This window comes from Neovison vison, chromosome X, assembly GCF_020171115.1.
Source record: "Neovison vison isolate M4711 chromosome X, ASM_NN_V1, whole genome shotgun sequence".
NCBI lineage: Eukaryota > Metazoa > Chordata > Mammalia > Carnivora > Mustelidae > Neogale > Neogale vison.
Genome location: NC_058105.1, coordinates 6,435,846 through 6,454,299, shown reverse-complemented (window position 1 = coordinate 6,454,299; position 18,454 = coordinate 6,435,846). Strand labels below are relative to the sequence as shown.

The 18,454-nt window shown below is 39.2% G+C and overlaps 1 protein-coding gene and 1 pseudogene across 1 annotated transcript in view; both read right to left on the bottom strand.

The window, feature by feature from the left end:
- Positions 1-18,454, bottom strand: part of PASD1 (PAS domain containing repressor 1) — a 56,738-nt gene that overhangs the window by 18,088 nt on the left and 20,196 nt on the right. The window contains exon 8 of the mRNA XM_044234491.1: positions 16,493-16,575. Coding sequence (XP_044090426.1) covers positions 16,493-16,575 — 83 coding nt within the window. The remainder of the gene's footprint in view (positions 1-16,492; positions 16,576-18,454) is intronic.
- On the bottom strand, positions 904-12,798 carry LOC122897475 (annotated as a pseudogene).

The window sequence follows — 18,454 nt, the reverse complement described above, 5'->3', positions numbered from 1 at the left end:
AGAGCCCCTGGATCAATGTACAAATTGATCCCTACTAATACAAAATAACTACCCTGCTTTTTAAATGTTCCTTCTCTTTCACTATAACACCTTTTAGTAAATAAATTACTGTAGAATGTCATCTTAATAGACTTAAATTATTTGAAGATGGAATTAGCTTATTTGGGGGAAACTCACTGAAAGGCAGATAATCAAAGGGGATAATTTTGATCAGTTCAAGAAATCAGTAATTTGGAGTGAGTACCCCATCACCACCCTCAGTTCTATGACAACTGCTAACTAACCTTACTGCATACCCATCACCAATCTCACCTCTGACTGGCAGGGGAGACACTATTATTAACTGAGTTTCTACCATGTAGTAGGTATCTTATACATAGTGCCACTTTGGATCCTAAAATAACTCAATGACATATGTTCTATTATCATCCCCACTTTATAGATGATGAAGATAAGACTCCACAAGGTGAATAATATTATAAGGTCATAATAAGTGACAAAGTCTGAATAGAAACCCAGTCTGCCAACTGCTTATACCAGTGAGGGCAATAGTTACATCATCACCGTCAGAGTGGAAAGGAGCAATTTGCCATCCTGAAATATGCCTCATTGTCACAAGGATTATCTTGAGCTCATTATTCTTTTTTTTCTTTTTTTAAGAATGTGAACAGCACCAGCTGCATTGCAGCCTTGATTTAATTTTGAGTAGGGAAAAGAAGAGGGATAAACTGGTAAGAGGTGCATAAAGGAAATGAAAACAAAACACCCCACATGTAGTGCCTACACAAACACACAGAGCTGTCCTGGATTACAGAGTGGAGCTCTGAGCTCCAATATGCAAGGAATTCCAAGTTCTCAGGATCTAGAAAAATCTGGAGACCAACAATCCTTATTACACTGCTTCTACCAGCTCAGAAGAGAAGCCCTGCCTAACATCATGAAATAAACCTGACTGCTTCTACCAGATGCAACAGAGGCAAAGAAGACCTTTTCCTTGCACTCACATAAGAATTTTAGTCTTTGAGCCCTTTTGTGCATAAACACACCATCCAACTGACCAGTTGCCACAGAACGGAGCTCTGTGGCCTTTTCTCCCCCACCCAACATCTGACTGGATTGAATACATACCACAGACATCAGCAACTCTCCCCACTTCAGAACCACATACTTGGAGACTCTTCCATTAAGCATTCATGTAAACCCTTTCTTCTTCTTTTTTAAAATTATTTATTTATTTATTTGACACAGAGAGAGATCCCAAGTAGGCAGAGAGAGAGGGGGAAGCAGGTACTCTGCTGAACAGAGAGCCTGATACGGGGCTCACTCTCAGGACCCTGGGACCATGACCTAAGCAAAAGGCAGACACTTAACAACTGAGCCACCCAGGCACCCCTAAACCCTTTCTTCTTCATAGCACACAAGAAGCTCCATGCCATCTGTGTTCAGGAGGACGATGACTGCATGGGGTTTGATACTACACTGGATCATAGAGTACGGGTTCCTCCTTCTGTATGTTGGTAGATAAATGTCATAGACCAATCCTGAATCCACATCAACAGCATGGAATCCAGCACAGGATCCATAGATCACTTTCAACCTCTGATCTTCTTCAACAGTGAGATCCACCAGTAATGGCTTATGTACCAATTCTAAATGACTTAAAGCCCATAAATTTTTGACATAGCCTGGGTGCCCATGCATAGACCCTCACAGAATTCTGCAATTACCAGAAATTTGATTCTTTCATATTTTACAACTTTATAGTGTACACATACTTCCAAGTCCCCCATGGTTGTCCATCCTTGCTTCATCTCAACTTCTGGAACATTGTGAAGTATTTTATTTCTTAACCAAGATCAGTAATAGACAACTGACTTATCCTTTTTGCCAGACATTGTCAGCAAGACATTCAAGCCTTCAAGGACATCCATCTGCTGAAATCATCTTCAGTTAATTAGAAGATCTATATTCCCTTGGCCACTTCTGTCGAGCAACATCAGGCCCCTCTCTGTACCCTTTAACAAATTCATTCCCCTTAAGGCGGCACACAGAATCTCAGGATTAAATTTCATTTTACATTTATGAATCTCTTTGGTGTCACTCTGTGGTCTAGTGTTCATGAGATTCACAATGACTGCTGAATCCTTCTTCGTAGGTCTTGCTCTATGGCTTCTGGTCTTTTTCCATCACAGAAAAATCCTACCACAAAAGTCACTGTTGTCCCGCTAGATGGAGAAATCTGTGGTAATCTGGCGTCTATAAAAGGTGTAAAGGAGGAGGAAGATTTGTGTTTCTGGAGAGTGTTACTAGAAGACTGAGGCTGGTGGACAATAAAAGTGCCCTCCTTAGAAGAGGTCATGGCTGGTTCACTTTCTACATCATCATGGACAATCATAATTTTCACAGAATCTGTTTCACCATTGCTCAAATTCAGAGCTGCTGCTGCTCTGGTGTCCTCAGGTCCAGAGGTGGGTTCCTCAGTCCCTTCTTGTTCTACATCATCATCTTGCTCATCTGTTGTCCCTGACTACTAACTGGATGAGTAGTCATCTGCCTCTTTGTGTGGGTGTCACACATCTTCCACTGCTGGAAGCTTTACTGCCAATGTGGTCAAATCAACAGGCTTGAGAGGTCTAAAAACTTCTTTCTTATCTTCATGTTTTTTTCACTGCATATACGAGGCACTGAGGTGAAAAGTCTTCAGATTTGGATGACTATCTCACTCTGAAACACTCTCCCGAGCCATTCTGAGACTCGGGGTGGGGCATAGACTGGGATCCTGAGTTGCTGGACCCCCAAGGAATTGCCACTACCAGCCCTGGGCAACATCTTCTCCACTCTCTCCCAAAGCAGCCTGGGCTCAGTACTGCTTGGGAAAGATCTTAATGGACTGGAAGTTGTTCAAGATCATAGTCTCTTGCTAGCAAAGGGACAGTAAATCCCACCTCCCACTTTTAAAAAACATTTTAGCATTTGAATATGATAACTTTTTTATTGTGTTCAGTTAGCCAACATATAGTATGTCATAAGTTTTGTTGTAGTGTTCAACAATTCATTAGTTGCATATAACACCCAAAGCTCATTCCTACATGTGCCCTCCTTAAATACCCATCACCTTGTCACCCCAACCCCAGCACACTCCTTTCTGTAACCCTCAGTTTGTTTCCTGGACTAGAGGGTCTCATGTTTTCTCTCCCTCTCTGATTTCATCCCATTCAGATTTCCCTCCCTTCCCCTGCAGTCCTCTGCTCTATTCCTTATGTTCAACATATGAGTGAAGCCCTATGATAATTGTCTTTTTCTGCTTGATTTATTTCACTTAGCATATTCCCCTCCAGTTCCAACCTTGTTGAATGCAAATGGTGGGTATTCGTCCTTTCAGATGGCTGAGTAATACAGTGCTTCCAAAAATGTTTTTTGGGTTAAATTATTTTTAGTCTCAATTTTTTTTTCTTTCTTTTTTAATGGGAGGGGCAAAGTATGATATTTCAGATACTCTGAATGAAATTAGTGTGCTATTTGAATATCCAGTCTTCTCTTATAGAGTAATTTATATTATTGACTATGATATATTGAGGAACCTGGCAGGTTTTTTAATAATTTTTTACATTTATTTTCAGCGTAACAGTATTCATTGTTTTTGCACCACACCCAGTGCTCCATGCAATCCATGCCCTCTCCAATACCCACCATCTGGTTCCCCCAACCTCCCACCCCCAAGTACTTCAAAACCCTCAGATTGTTTTTCAGAGTCCATAGTCTCTCATGGTTCACCTCACTGGCAGTTTTTAAAGGCACTTTCTAGCAAATAAAAACAAACAAAAAACAAACAAAAAACAAAAACAAAAACATATATTTTCTGACCCAATACTCTGGGGCCAAAAAGGATAGAACACGAAATGTTTGGGGTGTGTGCATATTTGCATGTGAGTATGTGTGAGGGTTGGGAGGTAGGCAGAAAATGAAATAAGATGGCTTGGGAAATACTTGGTTCTTCTCTCAGATTCCTACTCTAAGCCCTTCACCCCTCGTTGTTCCTTGGCCGAAGTGCCAAGAGAACTGATGCTCCTAAGAGATGACTTAGGGTCTCTAAGCCAAATGTATCAATGGCATCTTCCCTAACCCTAACCCTAAGCTGCTATGTTACCAAACCTATATCATACAGAAAGTTCAAATGTATGAGAATATGAAGATTTAAAACAAAATGTCAAGTTTCATATGTTTAAAATATGGGGTTCCTTTTGAAATTATCTGGGAAGAGAGGCTCCTGGATGGCTCAGTCAGTGAAGCATCTGCCTTCAGCTCAGGTCATGATCCCAGGATCCTGAGATCAAGCCCCACGTTGGGGGCTTCCTCCTCAGCCAAGAGCCTGCTTCTCCCTCCCCCTCTGTGTGCCATTCTGCCTACTTGTGCTCTCTCTCCATCTCTCTGTCAAATAAATAAAGTCTCTAAAAAATTATCTGGGAGGTAATTACTTTTATCACATAGCTACAGTCCTTGTTTTAGTGATATGTAAACAGACTTGTTTCCAACCACTGCTGATACATAACTAAAAAGGAACAAAACTCAAATGCTCTGACCCTCATATATTTCAGTGTTTTACAAAGGATGGAGTCCAAATGGGAAAATTTCCATCAAAGGCTTACTCTATCCATTTCATAGAAAACAGCACTCTCTAAAGGGCCAGTCTGAACTTCTGTAATGCGCTTTTTGGTTACACCAGTTTTCCACAAACACATCAAAAGAGGAAAAATATCTAACACCATTCAGTGGTATTTCCTCACCAGAAGAGAAAAACAAGAAATGCACAATATTCATACCACTTAGAAAGCACATACAAATCATCAACATAGTAAAAGCCATGGCCTGATGTCCCCTGTACCTCAAAGGACAAGACACCTATAAGAAGCAATGCCCTGCTGTCAAAGAATGAAAAGAAAGCAAACCCCATATAAACAAAAACCCTATTGCTATGAAATGTGATCAATCATCAATAACCAAAAGAAAAAAATTTCAATGTTTTATCATCTTGAAAAGAACACTGCTTTTCTGACCAGCATGAAAATATTAAGCAAACAAGAAGGAACCTTTAGAATCTGATTAGTGTTCTGGGGTCTGCCCTGTTTTCAAACATAGAAAAGGTGACATATAGTGTTGGTTAGTGAGCCCCTGGAACGTGCCTAGACCTCAGCCTTGGTGCCAGCTGCTAACACTGCTAACATTCACAGGGAGACTGAATGTCAAGGCTACACAGTTCTCCATCATATATTTGTGGAAAATTCATTCCAGGAGAAATTCATAAATCAGACAGGAGACTATACTAAGACCAGCACTGTGTGGGAAGATATAAAGAGAGTTGGCTCTGTTCCCTCCTGCGAATAAGCCTATTAACACCAAGCTTTGCAGCACGGCACAGGGTTCTATAAGGATGTATCTCCTACTCCAAGAGAACAGTCTTTGAAGGACTGGAACTGATAGTTGAGATGCATTTTTATAATTCATCTGCTACTGTATATACTTGCATACTTCATTATTTTCATGTTTAGGTATATTATCAAATATTGCTTCCAGTTTGAAATGGTTTGAAAACTGTTTTATGAATTTAAGTACATCATTGTTTAGTCTAAGTTATTCCTTTGACAAAGCACTTCAGGAAAAAAAAAGAAGAAGAAAACACACGTAGTATTTTTACATGGAAAGAAACACAGCTGGACCGACTTCTTTTTAATACAGTCAGTGGCTTCAGAGGGCCTGGCCTGGATACTTATGTTCATGGTAAGGTTTTATCAAACAGCGCCTGTTTTATTTGGCATCTCAATCTTCCTAGTTTATAATCAACTGTCTTAATCATTTCTCAAAGGTGGCATTCTATTTGTTTTTTCTGTCACCTTCATAGGACTATTATTGAGCCATTTGGGAAAAAAAAACCTACAGAGGTCAAATTCCAACATATTTTAAAAGAAAACCTTTTTATATGTCTTCACTGCATATTAAAGCACTGATAACCCAAGAGTTGGCTGTGTAGATATAAGATATAACTTTAAATTTGGCTTTTTCCGGGGTGCCTGGGTGGCTCAGTGGGTTAAAGCCTCTGCCTTCGGCTTGGGTCATGATCCCAGGGTCCTGGGATCGAGCCCTGCATCAGGCTTTCTGCTTTATCCTCTCTCTCTCTGCCTGCCTCTCTGCCCACTTGTGATCTCTGTCTGTCAAATAAATAAATAAAATCTTTAAAAAAAATTTTTGGCTTCTTCCGTTCTCCACATCAGCCCCATTAATTTTTACTGGCAAGGTGGCACACGGCTACTCACATGTTTGTATCCTAGAAACCAGAAAGTAAGTTAATTTAATAAGACAAACTATTCTCTGTATGGAGGGAGGCACAAGTTGAATGCAGTTTGAATACTTCCTTCTCGGAGCTTTTGATTCTCTAAAAGAAGAGCTAAGACCATCTGTGTAATCTCAAGGCAAAGTGGAGTGTGCCAACTGGAAAACGGGGAAGGGAGAGCTCTTCCAGCCCAGGCAACAGGAACTTCTGACAGGAAATTCTGGAGGGGTGAAAAGGATCTGGACATAAAAACTATAGAGGAGAAGGACATTTTCATCGGTGCAGAAAATAGGACCAAAAGTACAGTGAAAGAGCTTAGACACATTTACATGGAATTGTGACTTTATTATAGTTACTTGTTTACTAGTCCATGTGTACACTAGGCAATAAGTTTCATGAGGGCAGGCACAGTGTTGGGCACTGAGAACACAGAACTCACAGGCTTACAATTTCATATGGAATTCAATGAAGATAACTATATATTTATGAACTGTAAAAAAGTGTGACAAACAGGGACGCCTGGGTGGCTCAGTTGGTTGGACGACTGCCTTCGGCTCAGGGCGTGATCCTGGAGTCCCGGGATCGAGTCCCACATCGGGCTCCCAGCTCCATGGGGAGTCTGCTTCGCTCTCTGACCTTCTCCTCGCTCATGCTCTCTCTCACTGTCTCTCTCTCTCAAATAAATAAATAAAATCAAACAAAAAAGAGCAGGATACCATGGGAGAGAACCAAAAGTGGATCTAGAGAACCATGGGACAACACAGTGGAAGAATATTCCAGGTTGAAGACATAAGCATGTGCAAAGGTTCTGTGTTGGAAAAGAGCTGTGAGAATTCACAGTGCAGATGGAGTATGACAGGAGGAAGAGTGCCACAAAATGAGGTTTGAGGAATAGGTAAGCATGACAGTATTATGACTTACAAATCAGACAAAGTGCTTTCTGATTTCATTGTAAGAACAAGGGAAAACCACTGAGAGCTTTTTAGCAGGAGAGGGACAAGATGATATTTTAATAAATGGTTCTGGAACAATTGGACATCTATATGGCAAAAAATATGAACTTCAACCTAAACCTAAACCTCACACCTTATAAAAATATTAACTCAAAATGGATCATAGCTACAAACCTTAAACACAGAACTATTAATCTTCCAGGGAGAAAAACACAGAAAATCTGTGATCTGTGGTTTGGCAATAAATTCTTAGACATGGCTCCAAAAAAAAAAAAAAAAAAAAAGGGAAGAAAAAATGGTGCAACTATCTTTCTTTAAAATTAAAAATTTTTTGCTTTGCAAAAGACACTGTTAAGAGAGTGAAAAAAGAAGCTACAAACTTGATAAAGAACTTACACATCATATATCTGACAAAGGACTTGTATGTAGACTATACAAATATTTTCAAAACTCAATAGTAAGAAAGTAAGCAACATTGCTCTAAAAATAGACAAAGCGTCTGAATATTCAAATGATAAAAAGATGCTCAACATCTTTAGTCATTAGGGGAATGTGAATTAATACCATAATTTAATACCCTAGAGAAATGAAATGAAAATTTATGTCCACCAAAAACTTGTATACAAATGTTCATAGCACCTTTATTAATAATTGCCCCCAAAATGGCAACAACCCATGTGTCCTTCAACAGGTGAATGAATAAGCTGTGGTACACCCATATACTGAAATGCAACTCAGCAATAAAGAAAGAAAGAAAAAAAAAAAAGAGACATGACATTTGAAAAAAAAAATAAATAAAACAATCTACTTTAAAAAAAAAAAGAGTGCATACTATAGGACTATATTTATAGAACATTCTCAAAAAGACAAAACTATTGGGATACAGAATAAATGAGCAGCTGACAGCGGTTGAGGGTGAGGTGAAGTAGAGATTACTATAAATGGACAGCACAAGGAGGTTTCTTGGGGGTGATGGAACTGTTCTTTATCTTGACTATGGTCATGGTTACACAAATCAATGCCTGTGTTAAAACCATGAACTGTACACCAAGAAAAAAATCAATTTTGCTGTATAATTTAATAAATTGTTTAACAATTTAAAAATGTAAATGTATGTCCACAAAAAGACCTATAAGAGGATGTTTCCTGAAGCTCTATTTGTAGTAACCAAAAATTAGAAATAAATGTCCATCAAAGGAAAATGTCTAACAAATTGTGTCACATCCACAGACTAGAATTCTCCTTGACAACAAAAAAGAAAGACTGATACGTATGACAGGATGAATCTCAAAAGCATTATACTGAGTTTTAAGAGAGTAGACTAAGCAGAGTATATATTATATGGGTCATTTCTACGAAGTTCTTGCAAAGGGAAAAGATCTATACTGAAAAACATCAGAATAGTGGTTGCCTCTAGGTAGTGGAATAACAGAGAAAGGGCACAACAAAGCTTTCTAGTGTGTTGAAAATACTGTATATCTTGATGGGAATATGGGTCACATGTGTTTATGCATTTGTCCAATATCACACAATAACAATTAAGATCTGTGCATTTTATTACATATAAATTTTATCTTAAAAACAAAAATATGAACTCAAATGAAGAAGTCTGCTTTTCTCAATGACATGAGTTGGCAACCTGAAAACTCCTTTCTGTGTATTCTAGACTTGAGCTAATAAGTAAATATATTGAGGATAATGGGGCCAAGCTAATCTGACTATTGGATTAGAGTGTTGCAAAAATGGAAATGAAAGGCCCAGAATGAACCTTGTGGTGCTGGTTTAGAGTTGGAGGCATCCATATGAATTCACGGTTTGTATTATTTTATATACACATATATACCACGGTACACATACAAAGAGACAGACAGACAAGGAAACAAATATAGATATAGGTCTTTATACCTATGTGTGTGTGTGGATTTGTGTGCTAGTTCTGAAAGCACTAGAAGTAGTCACAAGTCAGTAACAAGGAGCACAACTAGCATCCAGATCTTGTCTTCTAAATACCTGCACTTAAGAAGCCAAGATTCCTTTGGCTAAGGTTTAGACAACCAGCTGATTTCATGGCTGAGGCAGAGAAAGAACAAAACAAACCTGGAATATCATTAGTACCAGAAAGTAAGGAATGTTCCAAGAATGGTGAGAAGCACTCAAAAGACACAAGAACCAGATTAAAGGGGCGACCATGGTTCGACTCTGGGACAATCTGAGCATTGAAATAAATAATAATGGAAAAATATTATAATATTATAATCCAGTGAATAAACAAATGGATAAATAAATAGTGCAGCAGAAGAGACAGAGAGAATAATGATAAATAATGATAAAACAAATGCAGCAAAATTCCAATCATTGTGAGTACAAATAGAGGAGGACACATACATATAGTTCCTGCCAATACGCAAATAAAAGTTCAAAAATTAACAAAAAAGTTTAACAGAGCTAAAGCAGAATATTCTGGAATACAAAAAGATAGGGCAAAAAATATTAGGTTGAAAGAGAGCCAGAGCACGTCCCACTTCCTCAGATCCTAATACCCAGCATGACATCTTCATTACAAAAGACGAATGAACACCAGGAAGAGAGAAGATATTACATTGTTAACTGTCTGAGCAGAATTAGCAGCTGTCAGTGTATTTGCCCAAAAAAACTTTTCATAAAATAGGCTAATACTCGATAATTTGTTCCAGTTTTTCCAAACTTTGATGATATTTATTAGACTCCTTTTCATTACTGTCTAAGCCCTCAGTGATTTCGGAGCTGCTTCAATGAGTTTTGAGTCTTACTTTGAGCTTTTCAAAAAAATATTAACAATGAAATTACTCTTATCAATTGTAAATCTAATAAGGCAGTCTAATGACTGTATGCTCTGAGATGATCAAAATAATATGTCATATAGCTAAATTTGGAATACAGGTGGGCTATGATTCATATAAACACAATGAAACATAAAATCCAGAATCCTGAGCCTGCTCCCCCTTCTTCTTTCTTCTTCCTTCTCCTTCTCCTTCTTCATTTTTTTAATGGCTTCCCTGCTTAAGAACCAGGTCCTGTACATACTAACACAATAATTTAAATGGAAACCAAGTGGCTGGCTCCAGATCTAACAACTACAGCTGCATGGGAATGGACCCCAACTCCTTTCCTTATCTATTAGCACCAGGAATCATCATGTGAGTGTCCCTCAGGCAAGTGTGAAAGCATGCAGTTATTAGAGTGGATATGACCTCCAAGCAGGGAATTCTGTCATGTTCAGACTTGGCCACAACTCTCCCCCACTGCCCCCCCCCCACCTACACACACAGCAAGGTGAGGTGGACATGTTGCAGAGAACAATATGGGTGTTAATGGATATAGAACAATCTCATAAGAATTTAAAATGTGCTGGATTTAAACAGGAAAAGAGAACAACCTTAAATTAATAGAAAAATTAGAGTATTTAAGATATCACCAGAGACAGACTTCAGATCATGACCATAAGTCAAGTTGACATGTAACCCTTTGTAATTAATAATGTCATTATAGCTCAGTTAAAGATTTAGTATAGATTTAAATTATAATTACTCTATTTTTTAAAATACTTCTTAATTGATAATAACTTGGCTTTGTATAGTATTTTACAAAGCAGATAGATCTCATTTAGTTATCGAAGCATATAGCTCTCATTTCCTTATCTTATTGGATTAAGATGAACTTTCTGCAGTAATTATCTTTACTGTTTATACATACAGAACCTGAGAATCAAGGAGACTTCTCTATGATCACACAACTTGTAAATGGTCAAGCTGAGAAGTAAAACCCAAATATTGTAGTTTAAAAATCCCAATCCTATGTTGTTTTAAGTAGTACTATGCCACAAGACCTCCACACTATAGGCCAAAGATGACAGCAGGCAGTGTGGAGTAGAATTAGCCAAGTAACTTGCACAGGTAGAGCAGGAAGACTTGACTGAAGGTTTAAGAGGCTGTGAAAAGGTCTCTGTGGAGAGCTGAGCTGGCCACCCTACTACATGACACCATTGGGAACTGCCAACATTGCACCGTCTTTTAACTGATAAAAATGTCAACTGCATATGGCAAAATCTAAATCAAATGTAACCTCCCCCAACAACCTTCCCTATCCCTCTTCATTGCTTAACGTTTGCCCTTGGCCCTCCTCACCATCTTATCTACTCCGTTCTATTGATTTATGTTTTGTCTTTCTCTTCCACTAGAATGTAAACTCCAGGCAGTTAAGGATTTTTGTTCACTGCTGTGTCCTCAGAGCCTAGAACAGAACTTCTCATACAGAGCAGGTGCTAAATATGAATGAGGTTCACTGGGACTGGAATGATGAGATTGGCAAGCTAGCTCCTTAGTGGTAGAGAAACCAAATTTAACAGCCTGTGATACAAAGATATGCAGGGTCTTTTCCTGCTCAAGATGGGGTAGACACGAGGAATCAAGTCAGTATAGAATAGTACCAAGTCTCCATACAACAAAAGTGTGCTTATTAGAATCATCATACAACTTTATAAAATTCTCTTCCCACCTTTGTACAACTAACTCCTCACTGACACAAGCTAAAAGGGGGAATTAAGCAGGAACACTCTTTTTCGTGCAGCTGCTGATAGGTGGAGTCTCCCCAGGGACCAATTCCAGCACTGTAGCAGTTTTTGAAGACTGCAAGCAAATCTAAGAGCTACTAGAACCCTTAGAAATGCTTGACATTTGATTTTCTTGTGTTCTTTACTCTAACGAAGGGTGAGAAGATGCTATCTTCATCAACAGTGTTAGGGTTAATCATTGTAGTCTCTTATCTATTAATTGCTCTCTCCTCTACATTTAAGATGAAATTAAAGGAAAAAAAAAGATTTTTCTCCCAATAACATCCCAATCAAGGACTTCTTAAAGACTCCTTGAGTTTTTTACCTGGAATCCCATACTAGCCACAGCTCCTGAAACTCATGTCCTGACAGGAATGAGCCCAAGAAAATCTGGGTCCCAATTCCAGCTCTACTGTGGAACCAACTGTGTGAATTTGGGCAAATTGCATATGCTCTATGACTATGTTCCAACAGGTCTAATCCTATTGTGAAGGCCATTGTACTGAGACGATGCTACGATGGGAATTTGGGCCTTACCTCTACATACCACTGGCCAAACTGAACGAGTAGTTAGTTACATCCTTCTCACTCTAGCAGGAGACAGATAGGAGAGGGCTACACAGTATTCCAGTTTTGGTCTGCCCCTCACTGACTTTAGAGTACTCATGATTTCTTTCTATCTTCAGTGGTCCAAGCAAACAAGACCTTCCACTCCAGTGCATATGTAGTTTTAATGGAAAATAACCCAACCCTTGAGTCCCTTCCCTGAAATGAAATATTCCTTAGCCTCAAATCTGAAATATGCAAGGACAAGATATCTTCCATGGAAACAGACTCTTCTGAAGATCTCACATTTCCCTCGTTGTGTTTCTTTCATAAGTACAAAGTTTTCAAGCCTCTTAGCAAGATGCTTCTTACCTTTCAAAGAACATGTAGAATTACCAAGAAAAATTCCAGAAGCACTTTGGTCCCTATGGTCCCTATGACTTATGTGCCTGATTACTTTTCTAACTATCCCTCTGTCTATAAAATGAAGCCAGAATACCAATTACTGCAAACTATGACCCTGACATGCCACAATCTCTTCTCCTTATTATTTAAAAATATCCTGAGGACAAGGATCGAGTCTTTGACAAAAATAAGGCAATACTAGTTTGCACCAATTTATAACAATACTGCATTATGTTTGAGAGGTTTCATGTCATGGAAGAGATTACTGTTTTGATAGGATCAATTAATCAGTCAGTCCCTGAGTAGATGTTTGTTTTCTGCTTACTCAACGTGAGGCTCTGTGCCAGACAGGGACAAGACTGACAGCTCCTCCCTTACAGACTTCAATATAGTGGATGAGCCTGGTCTACCAACAATCCATCATGTGAGAGTTGAGGTGGCTGAGAGCAGAGTGGTGACCATGGTGTTGGAGGAGAGGGGAAGGATAAGAAAGGGACAGGGAGGCTGGAATTAAACAGAATGTCTTCATCAGACCCATCAGCTCTGTCCTAAGTGTTATTTTTCCTTCTTACTGTCTACATGATATACAATTCATTGCAAAATTTTTGAAGGAAATTTAGTAATATTTTATAGAAGTATAGAACATATAAAACTAGAGTACATTCATCCACAGTGGAGCGACAATTTCTTACATTATTAGAAGCCTCAAGAAAACATTTTATATTCTATGTAGATCAATGGCATAGATGTGGTAGCTGGCTCGCTTCTGCATCAGAATATTTTTCACCCAATTAAACTCTACTTAAAAGTAAAACACAGGTTTCCTCACTCTCTGAACTCTATCTGAATCTTTGCTACAATGATCTGCTGATTGATACAAAATTCATTACCCATGTGGTTTGTTGCAATTGCATCTCAGATATTCTCCTGACAGGAGAGTGTCTTGAGTTCATGCTGTTTAAACATGTTATGTTTTATAAATATCCTCTTCCCCAGATTTATTCAGTAAAAGGTCTTGTAATAAAGTAGAAAAACTAATGAAGGAAATGCGTGCACTCCGAGAAAAACCAGGAGTGATAACGCACATTGAGAAAGTGGAATGACTATTAGTCTTAGGCTTGGCCTCGCACGTGTCTGTCCCCAACACCTACAAACCACAAATACACTGCTGAATATTCACAAGAAATTGGAGATTCTGAAAAAAAAAGTTTTGCTGGTGCAAGTGAGTGTGATCCTGGCATGAGCAGACTTGTCACATTCACCCAATTACAAATGGAGTCCCATGTTAGTGAGAGTTGCAGGACACCAAGACCATAGAATGCAAACAGACTGCCATGGGAACTCTGCTTTCCATCCCACTGCTTTGTGTGTAGCTTCAGACAATGGTTCACAGCCAAACACCTCTGAACTCTCCTGCCAGGAAGGGAAGATTCTCCCCTCATTGCTTAGATCCAGACACAGATGAACATCAGACATTTCCTGTTTAACTCATTTCTTCACCAGCTCTTTCTTCCTTACCATCCCCCACCACCAAATAGCACCAGTGACCACCGCCTCCAGCTCCCTCCTCTTACCACCAGATCTCACACAAGCATGTCTTTAATCATAAGAAACCTCTTGAAAATTTATCTTGTTTATTTTATTTTGCTAAGTATTATTGGCATGTGGTACACATCTTTATTATATTATTTTCCCATTTATTTACATATACATATACACTGTGATGCAGAAGGAAAATATAATCCACTCCCAACACAGGACAGTGTCTAGTATTACAGTTTTCTGCATACAGATATACCTACTAATGAATTTATCAAGTATTAAATAACTAGATAGTATCACAAACAATTTCTATTTTGTAGAAATCCTTGGTGGATAGTTAAATAGGTGTAAGAAGGGGTTTTAGTGGTACCTGCTCAACTGGCATTTTCCTGTGGTTTAGGAATGCGTTTTTATTTTTCTCATTCAAAATCATGGAATACTGCCTCCATTCTCTGAAACTCAGTTAACAAATATTAAGAAACAGATTATAGGGGCACCTGGGTGGCTCAGTGGGTTAAGCCTCTGCCTTCAGCTTGGGTCATGGTCTCAGGGTCCTGGGATGGAGCCCCGCATCGGGCTCTCTGTTTGGCAGGGAGCTTGCTTCCCCCTCCTCTCTATCTACCTGCCTCTTTGCCTATTTGTGATCTTTGTCAAACAAATAAATAAATCTTAAAAAAAAAAGAAACATTATATTCACCAAAAAGGGACACCTAATAGCAGTTGCCACAATGTGAACCTGCTGTTCCACCATTTAAAAGTATTTCAAGGAAAAGAAATACTCAAGTACTACTTTTAAATGCATTGTCTTAATTTGAAAGTCAGTAAATATCTGTGTCAGTTAAGCGTGCTCTATTGCCTTAAAAAAAATAAAAGCTTCTGCACAGCAAAGGAAACAGTCAAAAAAACAAAGAGGCAACCCACGGAATGGGAGAAGATATTTGCAAATGACAGTACAGACAAAAGGTTGATATCCAGGATCTATAATGAACTCCTCAAACTCAACACACACGAAACAGGCAAACATATCAAAAAATGGGAAGAAGATATGAACAGACACTTCTCCAATCAAGACATACAAATGGCTATCAGACACATGAAAAAATGTTCATCATCATTAGCCCTCAGAGAGATTCAAATTAAAACCACATTGAGATATCACCTTACACCAGTTAGAATGGCCAAAATTAACAAAACAGGAAACAATATGTGTTGGAGAGGATGTGGAGAAAGGGGAACCCTCTTCCACTGTTGGTGGGAATGCAAGTTGGTGCAGCCTCTTTGGAGAACAGTGTGGAGATTCCTCAAGAAATTAAAAATAGAGCTTCCCTATGACCCTGCCATTGCACTACTGGGTATTTACCCCAAAGACACAGATGTCGTGAAAAGAAGGGCCATCTGTACCCCAATGTTTATAGCAGCAATGGCCACGGTCGCCAAACTATGGAAAGAACCAAGATGCCCTTCAACGGATGAATGGATAAGGAAGATGTGGTCCATATACACTATGGAGTATGATGCCTCCATCAGAAAGGACGAATATCCAACTTTTGTAGCAACATGGACGGGACTGGAAGAGATTATGCTGAGTGAAATAACTCAAGCAGAGAGAGCCAATTATCATATGGTTTCACTGATTTGTGGAGCATAACAAATATCATGGAGGACAAGGGGTGTTAGAGAGGAGAAGGGAGTTTGGGTAAATTGGAAGGGGAGGTGAACCACGAGAGACTATGGACTCTGAAAAACAATCTGAGGGGTTTGAAGGGGCGGGGGGGTGGGAGGTTGGGGTACCAGGTGGTGGGTATTATAGAGGGCACGGCTTGCATGGAGCACTGGGTGTGGTGAAAAAATAATGAATACTGTTTTTCTGAAAATAAATATATTGAAAAAAAATAAAAAATAAAATAAAAAATAAGAAGCCAATCATCTGTATTTACATTCACCTGGAGAAGTAATATTTATATTAGCTGGACAAAGGAATTCAGCCTAGTAGATTGCGCTTCTGGATTCAATTGCTTGTTTTTTTCATTTTAATGGGAAAAATATTTGTAGATACTATTTCTCTCATTTCAGTTTTGTTTAATGAAAGTGTACCCGAGGTCTCCCTCACTTACTTTAGTATTAGACTCTCACCTGTGCTCTGGAGATATAGCTTCCTCATCGGAGTCCTGTATCAGCAGAACCTCTTCCTCAGCTTTCTTTACAGTGAAAAGTTCCTGCAGAAAAACTAGCATTTTAGATACTTAAAATGTACTTATATAGTAAAAATACCAACACATTTATATAGCATGTAGTAAATTTGGAAGCAATCTCATAACCAGTATTACAGCTAATCTGCATAGCAATGTGAGAAAGTCACTTGATTTTACAGATGTGAACACTGAGGATTATAGAGATGTAATGATCTAGCCTGAGATGCACAGCTAGTAGATTCAAGATCAAAGTAGATCCATCTCACAGTTGTCCTCAGTTCACTGCTCTACCCACTGCACTGCACAATCATACTGTGAAAAGTCTTCCTTCAAAAAGTCCTCTGTTCTCACAAGATTTGTTCTCCAAAGTGACCACCAATATGGAACAAATATCCTAGAAACGCAGAGGAAAATACAATAGATCACAAATAGGGATCCTTGTTTCATGGGGGGGATGAGGGTGAGGGAAGTGTGCCAAATGAGATTTTTTTCTCAGAGGAGGAAGTAGATTTGGAGGTGACCCCCGAAATGGGATGCCTGTTTCTCTGTGGCAGATATGAGAACTAAAATCCCAGAAAGCTGCCAGAGATGCATAATGACTGGGGCAATCAGACCAAGCAATTTCCTTCAATTGCTTTTTCTCTCTGCCACTTTTCTCATGGTCTTAAATCTGGAAAAATGATGATACACATCACTGCTATACAACTGAATGTAAAGGGGTCCTTAACGGGTTTCCGAAATGTGGTCAGCTAAAGTTGGCATTCTAAACCAGAGAGGAAAAGTAAAGCAGGTCTTTTGCCCTGTCTCAATCCTGATGATCACAATAATAACGATAATGATGATTATTTACTTTTCCTCTCTGCAACCTCTTTCCCAAGTGCTTACCATGCATAAGGTGCCATCTTTTTTTTAAATTTATTTTTTATTTATTTTCAGCATAACAGTATTCATTGTTTTTGCACCACACCCAGTGCTCCATGCAATCCGTGCCCTCTATAATACCCACCACCTGGTACCCCAACCTCCCACCCCCCGCCCCTTCAAACCCCTCAGATTGTTTTTCAGAGTCCATAGTCTCTCGTGGTTCACCTCCCCTTCCAATTTACCCAAACTCCCTTCTCCTCTCTAACACCCCTTGTCCTCCATGATATTTGTTATGCTCCACAAATCAGTGAAACCATATGATAATTGGCTCTCTCTGCTTGAGTTATTTCACTCAGCATAATCTCTTCCAGTCCCGTCCATGTTGCTACAAAAGTTGGGTATTCATCCTTTCTGATGGAGGCATCATACTCCATAGTGTATATGGACCACATCTTCCTTATCCATTCATTCGTTGAAGGGCATCTTGGTTCTTTCCATAGTTTGGCGACCGTGGCCATTGCTGCTATAAACATTGGGGTACAGATGGCCCTTCTTTTCACGACATCTGTATCTTTGGGATAAATACCCAGGAGTGCAATTGCAGGGTCATAGGGAAGCTCTATTTTTTTTTTTTTATTCACTCTTCAAGACAACCCTAAAAGAAAGTTCTAGTCTCACCATTTATAGAAAAAGAAACTGAAGCTGCAAGACATAAGTGGCTTGGATGAGGTTCTGAAGCTGGCCTGGATCCAGAGGCCTCCCTCGCAAGGCAGTTGGATGTGCTATACGTCACAGTTCATGTGGCTCTTGATTTGCACCCTCCACTCCCATATTGCCCTATCCAATCCATAGTGTCCCTGAATTGCTCAAGTCAGTTAGTGGCACTTCCATTCACTGAGCTCCTCAGACATAAAAGCTAGGAGTCATTTTTCTCTCTTCTCCCACCCACTTTCATCACATCAGCAAGGACTTCATGCCCTGTCTGCCAGTGATAACCCAAATCTGTATACTTCTAATCTGTATAACTTCTAACCCTAAC